This window comes from Magnolia sinica, chromosome 12 (genome assembly GCF_029962835.1).
Source record: "Magnolia sinica isolate HGM2019 chromosome 12, MsV1, whole genome shotgun sequence".
Classification (NCBI taxonomy): domain Eukaryota; kingdom Viridiplantae; phylum Streptophyta; class Magnoliopsida; order Magnoliales; family Magnoliaceae; genus Magnolia; species Magnolia sinica.
In genome coordinates this window covers 82,410,035-82,422,101 of record NC_080584.1, presented here as the reverse complement: position 1 = coordinate 82,422,101, position 12,067 = coordinate 82,410,035, and the positions used below count along the sequence as shown (strand labels likewise).

At 42.8% G+C, this 12,067-nt stretch overlaps 1 protein-coding gene across 1 annotated transcript; it reads left to right on the top strand.

The window, feature by feature from the left end:
* The first annotated feature begins 9,370 nt into the window (after nucleotides 1-9,370).
* LOC131220686 (NAC domain-containing protein 90-like) lies at nucleotides 9,371-10,590 on the top strand. Its single transcript, XM_058215462.1, has one exon. The coding sequence runs from the start codon at nucleotides 9,431-9,433 to the stop codon at nucleotides 10,241-10,243; it is 813 nt and encodes a 270-aa protein (XP_058071445.1). The 5' UTR covers nucleotides 9,371-9,430; the 3' UTR covers nucleotides 10,244-10,590.
* The last annotated feature ends 1,477 nt before the right edge of the window (nucleotides 10,591-12,067 follow it).

Here is a 12,067-nt window from a genome sequence, read left to right as displayed (position 1 = left end):
AACAACTTTATAGCTGCTGTAAGTACTTGTCTGCAAAGGCCAGCTCAGTTCAAAGGAGATCAAAGTTATATGGGCACTATGGTAACGTATTTATTGTATCTACGGCGATTATTTATTTCCAGAGATCATTTTAGAGCATTATCAAAAAAATGAATCATATCCAAAGATCAACTGATCCACACCACAAATAGCAGTAAAGATAATGATTTTAACCGTTAAACAATTTATAAGGCCCACCATAACGTTTATTTTACATCCAATTTGTTTCTAAGGTCAGAAAGACCCGAATGAAGAGGAAAAGCAAATTTCATATTGATCCAAAACTTCTTTGACCTCAATAATGATTTCTATAATAGAGGTTTAATCCCTCATTGCATTTTGCGGTGTGGTCCACTTGATATTTAGATGTCTTATTTTTCGTCTCAAGCCCTAAATCAAGCTCGCCAAATGGATGGACGGTATGGATAAAACACATACCTTATGATCAGACCCACTGAACTTGCTGACGTCAATACAGCAGCAATATAGCTGAGCTGGTGTGAGGTACACCAGCCAATCCACTTCCCATTTTTGGTTCCGTGACTAAAAAGTACCTGAGCTGACGGATGAACGGTATTGATGGTTGAAGTTGATGACCATAATAAGCGTAATGGATGAGGGTGATTCTGAGGCTCAAGTGATACTCTCACATGAAAACGAATTGGCTACTCCCCCTGCCACCAGCCCAGTGGCCGGTGTTCGGTTCTCTGTGGGCCCCACCATGATTTATGTGCTTCATCCATTCCGTTCATCCATTTTTAAAGATCATTTTAGGGCTTTATCCAAAAAATTAGAGGGATATAAATCTAAGGTGGACCACACCACAGGAAAACAATAGTGATTGGAGATCCACCATTAAAATCATCCTAAGGCCCACTGTACTTTTTATTTGACATCCAATCTGTTTATTAGGTCATACAAACCTAGATGAAGGGAAAAAACAAATATCAACTTGATCCAAAACTTTTATGGCCCCCAAAAAGTTTTTAATGGTAGACATTCATTCAACACTATTTCTTGTAATGTGATCCACTTGAGATGGGGATGTATCTCATTTTTGGTATCATATAATAAAAATCTATAAAAATAGATGGACGTCATGGATGAAACAAATACATCATGGTGGGGCCCACAGAGCACCAACCACCAGCCATTGGCTAGTCACAGGGCAGTAGCCAATTCGTTCCCCACACGCGGCGTGTAGATCTCTTTTGAGTCTAGATCCTCTGTATTTCCCTATTTGTTAGTTGATACAGATTCCCCCTCTTTTATGTGAAAAGACTAGATTACCCCCGTTGTAGTAAGGGTATTCTACAACCTATACTGTTTACCCATCACATCTTCTGATATGAAGGGACGTGGGGGCATTGTTTACCCTTGTCTTGGTGCATCCACGTAGACCAATAAAATACCGTAATTTTTGACATATCTACTAAATTATGGATAAAATCTTACTCGTGCACTGATGATATTTTGTCTCACATCTTTCGGTGGCATGTCACCTGCCAAAAGCAGAATACCATAGAGTTGTACGCATGTCTATAGATAAGACACTGCAATGAGTGACAAGTATGTAGACCTAATATCAATGACACATGTGGTCGAAGTATGTAAGACCTGTATCCTAGCTCGTACCATTCCATATGCCTCTGCGGTCCTCCCGGTCGAATTCTGGCGACCCGCGACCTGTAGATTTCATTTGCGCTTGACTGCGAGTCACACCCTGTACACCCGAGTCAGTTCAACCCGAGTCCTATGCCATTGCGACCATGTCGTTGCTACGATTCCGATGCCGCGTCTCGTGCATCAATCCGACGTCTAGATCCCAAGATATGACCCGTGTACGATCATAGCGGTGGACCGCACGTTGCGGGCCATGGTGTACACGTTTCCCCATAATCATAATGAGAATGATGTCATCCTAGGGATGACATCACCCTATTCTACAACCTAACCTACCCCCCTTACCTAGCCTACCTCATAAATGCTCTCTTTTTTTTTTCAAAACTCATTATTACACCTCTTACAACCCATCCTTTCACTCTCTCTATCCTCTCACTTTCTCTCTCTTCTTCTTCACTTTCATTGCTAGCCATGGACGTCCTAGGCAAGCTCCATTTCCAACCCTCTTACCTTTAGATCCCACTTAATCTAACCCTTAGAAGCCCATCTCCACCATTGAAAGGGGTCCTAGGAGGCTTATGAACCCATGGGAAGAAGAAGAAGAAGTAGAAGATCATGGTGGGTGCTTCCTCCCCCCCCCCCTCTCTCTCTTTCTCTCCTTTTTTTCCCTCTCCCTCTTGATGTGCGGCCCACCCGATGCGCGTGACATATCCACACCATCCATCACCGTGGAGCCCACCGTGATACATGTGTTGCATCCAAACCATTCAACAGTGGGACCCCAACCGGCTGATTGACGTCAGTAGGTTTTGTGGGTCCCACATGATACATGTGTTATATCTAAACCGTCCAAATGGTGGGACCCACCATGATGTGTGCTGTGGCCCCCATTGTGATATACGGGTTTTATCTCTACCATCCATACCGTCCAGCCATTGGACGTCCAGCAGCAGACGCTGCTGGACTGTATGAAGGGAAAACACATCTTTCAGTGTGTTATTTTTATTTTTATAATAATAATAATAATAATAATATATTACCATAATATAATATTGTGGTGGCCCCACGTGGGACCTACCTACTGTGATAAAGGAGTGGCTGCTGTACCTTACAAACAGCTTTAAAGCTGCTGTATTGATCGTCAGCACGTTATGTGGGTCTAATCATAAGGTGTGTTATTTTCCAATCGTTCGTCCATTTGTTGACGGTGGGACCCACCCTGCACGTGTGGGATCCCCACCGTCCAGCTGGGATGTGGACCCCACCTTGGATGTATGTATGTTGTACCCGTACCATCCAGTGATGGACAATGTTGTGTAGGGCCATCCGTGATGTATGTATCTTATCCAAACCGTCGAGCGTTTGTGGACGGTGAGGACCCACCTTCTGTATGTGCTATATTCACGCCAATCGTCCATCTTCTGGGTGTGGGTCCCACTGCATGACATCAGCAAAATCTGTGGACGTGGCCCACATGATGTCCGTATTCCGTCCCACACCGTCCATTCATTGCCCCTACGCCGTCCGTCTGACTGGCCACATCATGATATATGCATTTCTTCCATGCTGCACAACAGCACGTGTGGCACATTGGATGTGAGGCCGACCTTGAAGACTTGTGCATTCAGCACGTGGACCCCACCTTGACGCACCCATCCTAAACCTAAATCATCCGTCCAGCGTCCCAAAGGTTTAGACGCTGGACCTTTTTCAAACAATGAAATAAAATATTATATAATATTATATCATGTGATATACATACAGTATAATATAATAATATTATTTTATAATAGGAGGGTGGCCCACCACGTGGGACCCACCTCATGACTCATGTATTATATAATATAATATTATTATGTTATAATAGGAGCGTGGCCCACCACGTGGGATCCACCTTGATTATATGTTTCACTGTCCAGAGGTTTTCTGGACGGTGGAATCACCGTAATGTAAGTGTTTTATTGGTGCCGCCCACCCTGCACGTGTTCTGCATTCATGCAGCGTGGGACCCACCTTGACCGTATGTAATTCATCCCAGCCGTCCGTCCGTTTTCTGGACGGTGGGCCCACTGCCGAGACATCAACAGCCCTGTGGGTCTAGCCAGATGTATGTGTTTTATTTATTTATTATTATTTTTTTCACCATCTATTGGAAAGCCATCCAGACCGTCCATCATCTGGACGGTGGATGTGGGGCACCACTGTGATGTACGCTTTATCCAAGCTGTCCGTCTGTTTTGGAAGCATGGGACCCACCTGCTGTGCGTGCACCGTCCAGCACGTGGGATGTGCTGGACGCACCTTGATGTATTTATACCCAAATCATTCAGCAGCGGGTCCCACTGCATGACGTCACAAGTTCTGTGGGTCTGGATCATGAGGGTGCGTTAGATCTCACCGTCCATCCATGTAAGGCCACTGTGATATATGTGTTTCATCCTACCGATCATCTGTGGCCCACCATGACATGTGTTATGTCCAAACCGTCCACTTGGATGGTGGACCAGCGGGTCACACCAGCTATATGGCTGCTGTATCGATGTCAGCAAGCCATGGGGTCCACCTTAATGATTTGTTGCATATCCGCACCGTCCAAAGGTTCTGGGCAATGATTGGACAGTGCTGATTTACATGTCCAATGTTTGGACAGTGCCGATCATCATTAGTGAGCCATGTGTCCCATAGAATGATAGTGTGCAGTGATATATATGTTGCACCTGCAATTATTGAAATAATTTTAGTTGTGATCCAAGCTCTCACCGTGAAATGCAAAACCTCCACAACCCATATCATGGGAGGACCCACCGTGTTACGTATGTTCACGCCGTCCATTTATGCGGCCCACTTGATATATATGAGGTCCATTGGTGCGGCCCAATGATGCAACCCACCATGACGTGTATGTTATCCAGTCCGTTCTTTGGCTAGACCGCTGGTAGGCCCAGCTGTGATAAGTAGGCCCACTTGCTGCATGTGCAAGGCCCACCTGTGATGTATATTTGAGGCCCATTGTAATCGATTTGTGGCCTATGGGTAAGGCCCATTGTGATATGTATTAGGCCCATGACGCGTGACTCATTTGATGCATATGAGGCCCATGTGCAGGGCCCACCTGTTGTGTATATGGGGCCCGTGGGCATGGCCCATTCTGATGTATTTGAGGCCCATGGGCGAGGCCCATTGTGATGTATTTGAGGCCCGTGGGCGTGGCCCATTGCGATACACTTGAGGCCCTTGTATAAAGCCCAATGCGATGCATGTGAGGCTCATAAATGAGGCCCAATGTGATGTATGTGTGGCCACTACGTTGTATATGAATCCCTTATGTGGGCCACTCCTTGGGAGAAATATTGATTAGATGTCCACACTGTGACCTTCCCTTAGGCCTTGATCGGCCGATTGCCTAATATCGATCGAGGCTGATTATTGATCAAGGCCGATTACCGATTCTGATTTGTCGCAACTGATTGTTGATTGTCGATCGAGGCTGATTATCGATCGAGGCCGATTACCGATTCTGATTTGTCGCAACTGATTGTTGATTGTCGATCGAGGCTGATTATCGATCGAGGCCGATTACCGATTCTGATTTGTCGTGGCCGATTGTTGATTATCGATCGAGGCTGATTATCGATCGAGGTCGATTATCGATTTTGATCTATCTTGACCGATTGTAGAATATCAATCGAGACTGATTATCGATCGAGGCCGATTACTGATTTCGATTGTCGAGGCCGATTTTGATTGCCGAGGCCGATTGTCAAGACCTATAGATGTATATGCGATCCGTAGTTGAGGTCCATTGTGATGCATTTGAGGTTCAGGCGATGGAGTCTATTGTGATGTATATGAGGCCCATGTGAGAGGCCTATCGTGATATGTATTAAGCTCTTGAGTAAGGCCCATGGTGTTCTATATTTGGCCCTTGTGTGAGGTCATGGGTCCACTATATGCTAGGATCCATGAGGGCCATTCCTTGGGGGCAATGTTGGTTAAATGTCCACATTGTCGAGGTCAATTGTCGATGCAGGTTGCTAATACCGTTATGAGTATGTGACAGTATAGCATCATGATACATGCCCATACACATCATCTGCATATTTGTTATGAGATGTGGTTGATCATTGCATATGTCATTGAGCATATTGTTATGAGACTCCCTGATAGGCAGAGGTTATCTCACTTGAGCACGCGGTGTGCACAGGATTGATGCATGACTGGATTGTATGACTCATGCATATCGCATTATGATTACTGTACGTCCTAGCGACATCAGGGTCGTAACCTCCACAGGCATATCGTGGATGACCAAATGGGACGCCGGAAATGTTTGGTTCTAGCATACGGGTGCCATAGATGTCCCTGGGTGAAAATCCCTGAACCTCCGTGGCCAGGAGACGCCCCAACGTCGAGACCGAGTGGATACATGAGTGCCCGAGTGCCAAATACCAGGAGGCCGCGTCTCCCACTGTATCGTGGTCGGTTGGGAGGGGGTGTGGCCTTACCCGCCTTAAGGTAGGGGGCAATACTAGGCTGAGTTTGACCAGCTCGTGAATGGGTCCGCTATCGACATGCCGGATAGGTATTGGCAGACTATTGGCCAGGCGGATAGTGAGGTTTCTTACGCTCACTTGGACTATGCGGCTGGGAGAGCGGCAGTGCCATTTGGAGTGTACTAAACCGCGGTGATGATCCTAGAGATGAACCGTACTGATATATGGACTTAGTGAGTAGGAGTTGCATACTTATTCATTCATTCATCATTCACTATCCACTCGGGTTGGTGGTGCACAACTATTTGTTACGTTTACCTTCGCAATGGGCAGGATTTCGGTTGGAGCGCGCGACTAACCTGAGATCAGGAGTTTACCACATTGGGTCTGACCATTCAAATTAAGTATGGGACTAGTTTGGATAGAGTCCATTGTGATGGACCCCATAGCCTATGATACTACGTACTACCATACCGACTTCACACTCCAGCATGGTCATTCCATTTGCACTGCATGTTGCATTACATCCGTAGCATATGGTATGGTTGACATTATTCCTTTTACTTATTAGGAATGTATATTGCATTGCATCCTCTACATCTGATATTTGGCTCTCTACGACTCTTCATTTGCATACTGATTTGTATTATGTATTTTAATATTGTATGATTTATGCACTTATCAATATTTTCGCTTACTCTGTTATCGTGTGATTTATGACTTTCTCAGTATTTTTGTTTACTCTGATAATTCCTGCTCTTGTTAGTATTTCTGCTTACTCTGATAATTCATGATCTTGTTCGTATATCTGTTTATTCTGATATTGAACGATTTATGGTCACCAGTATTTCCAGTCTTATATAATGATGACATTGTATTGAATACTTGGCACTTGTGCACACACTTACACCACCCTCTAAGCTTTCTATAAGCTTATGCACGATAGATGCGTGCAGGAGATGTTAGGTTACAGCATTGTTGAGCTTGGAGCGTGCAGCGGTCTTCTGGAGCTTGATTTTCAATTTATGTATTTTCCTTTCAGCATTGTACTCAAATGATTATATTAGTGGATATGTGATGATGATGTTGCCTTTGTGATTTGGGTATGCTTGAGGTTATGCTTATTATGAGTTGAATGTATAAAAAAAAAATCCTCCTTCTCAGGATCGGAATCTGGCGTGTGAACGCAAAGAGCCGATAATGGGGTATTGCAGAGGCTGTCAACACCGAATTCGGTGATCGAAAATTTTGTGAGTCCGGTTTCTGAGTTTGGGGCGTGACAGAAGTAGCATGCCCAACAAGTTTATAACGACCCACAAAGATAGTAATCTTATTATAATTTGGATATGCTCGGCAAAGTCATCTCACATAATCCTGTTAAAATGGGAGATCCTCCCAAAGACAAATGACGCTTTCGCAATGATTACGAAGGTTCGAGAAGTATGTTCTTCTCAAAATGGAAGGAAATCGAAGGAAGAAGTGAAGAATTCGGGTCTAGTGAGATTGATCACATAACGTCTACGGATCTCTATAGTCATGTTGGCAAGGAGATTTGAAAATGGTTTGATACCATGACTTTCGTAGATCTCTTTGGCCAAGCTAAGAAGATTGGAAAATGATCCCGCATCATAATCGTCAAGGATCCTGGACCAACAAGGAAACCCAACAAGGGTTTGCCTCCTCCCGAACTATATAAGGAGCACACGGTAAAAAGCTTGGGCCTACTCTAAACACAATCTTTCTACATAGCGCAATGCTACTTATTTTAGTTTAATTCCTTCACTTCTATCCAGGTACATTGCAGAATGTCTAGAGTTTAGGTTAGGTTAAATTATTACTGTCCAATGCCATAGTTGTAGTACGCTTAGGGGTTATAATTGCAATACGCTTAGGAGTAGTTTAAATATTCATAATCTACCATCGTTGGATCTTTGATCAATTGAGTCCTTGCTTGGAATATTACACTCTGGTTGCATCCTATTGACTACATGCCCTGATTGTTTGTTTACGTAGATGATCACAGGTATTATTTTTTACTTATTTTTCTATTTATTTTGTATATCTACTGGTTATACTAAGCTTCAAATATAAATTAATAAAATTGGTGTTATTAGTCTTTTTAGTTTTTAATTCTTTTATTTATCGTAATTCCATTGAGAAATCCAAAGCCTATAATCACCTTTGAAAGAAATGTCTGAAATGTAAGGTAAAAAATATCCAATTAGAAGGATAAATCCTATCATTTCAAAATCGCCTACAACAGTAGTTGGCTTGGACATCGAGCAATAGAAGGACTTCAATAAATATAGCTGAGCTGGTGTGAGGTACACCAGCCAATCCGCTTCCTCTTTTGGTTCCGTGACCAAAAAGTACCTGAGCCGACGGGTGAACGGTATCGATTGTCGAAGTTGATGACAGTGGCATCATTTCACGCTTCCAGTGGCGTTTCCGAATTTAAGGGGTATAGCTGTAATAAGCTTTACGGATGGGGGTGATTCTGAGGCTCAAGTGATACTCTCGCACGGAAACGGATTGGCTACGCCCCTGCCACCAGCCCCGCGGCTGATGTTCGGTTCTCCGGATGGGGGTATTAATGTTTCATCCATTCCGTTCATCCATTTTTTAAGATCATTTTATAGCTTTATCCAAAAATTAAGGGATATAAATCTAAGGTACCACACCACATGGAAACAATAGTGACTGGAGATCCACCATTAAAATCATCCTAAGGCCCACTTTACTGTTTATTTGACATCCAATCTGTTTATTAGGTCATACAGACCAGATGAGCGGAAAAAACAAAGATCATCTTGATCCAAAACTTTTATGGCCCTCAAAAAGTTTTTAATGGTCCACGTTCATTCAACACTGTTTCCTGTAATGTGATCCCCTTGAGATTGGGATATATCTCATTTTCGGTATCAAATAATAAAATGATCTATAAAAATATATGGACGTCATGGATGAAACAAATACATCATGGTGGGGCCCACAGAGCACCGATCATCAGCCATTGGCTGGTCGCCGGGGGAGTAGCCAATCCATTCCCACACGCGGCGTGTAGATCTCTCTTGAGTCTGGATACTCTGTATTTCCCTGTTTGTCAGTCGATATGGATTTCCCCTCTTGTATGTGAAAAGACTAGATCACCCCCGTTGATCTTTCTAGGGTTTGAGCAACAAAGGGCAGGAGAGGGAACAACAACCTCAATTACAATAACAACAAAGGGTGAGAGAGAAGAGAGCAACAGCAACAACAACAGAGAGAGGATAAAGATGGAGGGAGAGGGAGAGAGAACTACAGCAACCAAAGTCGCCGACGCCGCCACCGACGTTGCCACAACAACAAAAAAGGGAGCTATGAGCAATCTCCCAGTAGGTTGTAGATTCCACCCAACAGATGAAGAACTGGTGGGATTCTACCTGCGTAGCAAGCGAGAGAAGAGAGAGGACTTGGACCGTGTTATTCCTGTTGTCGACGTTTTCACTCTCGACCCTTGGCAGCTCCCGGGTGAGTCGCTCATCAGAGATACTAATGAATGGTATTTCTTCAGTCCAATGCAAGAAGCCCCGACAGGAAGGCAGAACCGAAAAACGCCGTCGGGGTACTGGAAAGCGACCGGCAAGGATCGCAGCATCTCCTCCAACAATAGAGTCATCGGCCGGAAGAAAACCATGGTTTTCTATAAAGGGTTTGCCCCCAGAGGGGATAGAACCGACTGGGTGTTACATGAGTATAAAGCCCTTGAAGAACCATCATCTTCGGATGCAGTTCCAAAGTTACGAAATGAATGTAGCGTATGCCGAGTATTCAAAAAATCGATGAGCCTAACATCGTTTGATCAACAGCCAACGGTCACGATGACGAGTGGGACAACACCCAATATCGATTTTTGCATTAGAGAGGGTGATAGGAGTAGCAGTTTAGGTGAAATTTCTCATCAAAATCCATTGAAGGTGGCGAGAGCTGATAGTTTGTCAACGGGCGACCATGCTTCTCACTCTCTGGCTGAAGATTCCATCAACGAAAAAAGGAAGATGATCAGCGATCTCGGCGCTGCTCATTTGGATTCGATTGATTTTTGGTAAGGAAATCTACATTGATTTGTGATGGTTATGGCCATCCACATTCACATGGCGCGTCGTGTGTCAATCTTTGTGTGGAATGTGTAGGGCCTATTGTGGATGAACCATAGCCTGAAAATGACACTAATTGGATAATCAGAATAATCCAACTGGTAGATTTCAAATGGACGGTTATGAATGAAATGATCAATGGTCCAAATTCACAAGCAAAACCAGATGGTTGAAATTATTCCATTCTCACGACTTTTAAGCTATTCTCCATCCACAATGGGGCAATGATTTGAATGATCCAGATTTCCACTCATCCATGCACCTACATAGACACAACGACTAACAAAAATGGCTTCTTTTTTTTTTTTTTGTTTTTTGTTTTTTTTTGTTTTTGTTCTGTTTGTTTAAGATTGAATTGTTCTTGTTATGCATTTTGAAATGGAATTTCCGAAAAAATAAAAAATAAAAAATGGTGAGTTTTGCCGTACTTTCATTTGAATTTGTAATTTCAGCCATCAAATATGACAATTCCCCCTTTTTTGCGTCTCCAAAAGAGAAAAAATAATAATAAATAAACAATTTTTTGAGAGGGAATGTATGATCCATCGTTACGTTACCAAGAAAGATTTATTATCATTCATCACATGGAGTTCCCTTTTGATTACCCGTCACTCTCATAAATTACTTTGATAAAATGATCTTTCACCATGTGGCTTCCACCTTTGGTTACTCATCCCTCAAAAACATCACTTTAATCTAATGATCAAATAGCCATAAGACCAATATCTATAGGGGTTGTTTGGCACCATGGATTTGGATGGATTTGAGGGGATTTCAAATACACTGGTTGTTTGGCACCATAAAGTAACCGGGGGTTTGTAATCCAGGGGGTTTCAAATCCCCTCAAACAGGGGGTTTCAAATCCACGGTGAAGCTTGGATTACATCTAAAATCCTTCCAAGAGTTGCATGTGTAACACGTGTGTAACTAGACTATTAATCTATTGGACACATGACCCACTAATGATATCCCAAAATAACTAATCTAATTAGACTATTAATCTATTGGACACATGACCCACTAATGATATCCCAAAATAACTAATCTAATTAGATTATCAATTGCATCACTATAATTACTTTAATACAATGATCAATGCCGTCCAAACATTGTCCATGTAAATCAACGGTTAAAAATCGCTGGTTTGTCGCTCGGACGTGATCTTGTGCTTGTGGCCCATCCGAGACTTGGAATTTCATAATTTTCAGGCAAAGTATATATTTCAGCAGGCTTATTACATCCATTGTGTCAAACATTACATACGTTCACTAATTAGAGATATTAAAGTTGATTTAGTAATTATATTCAAACCCTTGTAAATATACTATGCATAGCTACTTTTGGATTAAAGTTGATTCTAAATCCATGGTGCCAAACACAATAAGAGGATTTCAAATCCAGGGCGTTTCAAATCCAGGGGGTTCCAAATCCACGCTCCCAAATGGGCCAAAATGATTTTTTTTCATGTTAGGAAACCTTTCTCAAGCTTAACCATGAGATGCTTTTGATTTCCCAACTTTATGAATTGAAGAATTTTAAGTTTTTCCTTAATTACCACATTCATGATTTATGCCTCTGTTGCTAATTGGGCAATTAGTGGATTTAGCAATTAAGGCAAACCAAATTCATGAATTTGGTCCATTCCAACACCCCCCTTACCTTCATATTAGGGAAGCATGCACACTTTCTTAGACTGCACTTTTCAAACATTAAAAAATAATGTATCATGGCATGTATCTCTACAGTATGTAATTAGAGTATCTCTACAGTATGTAA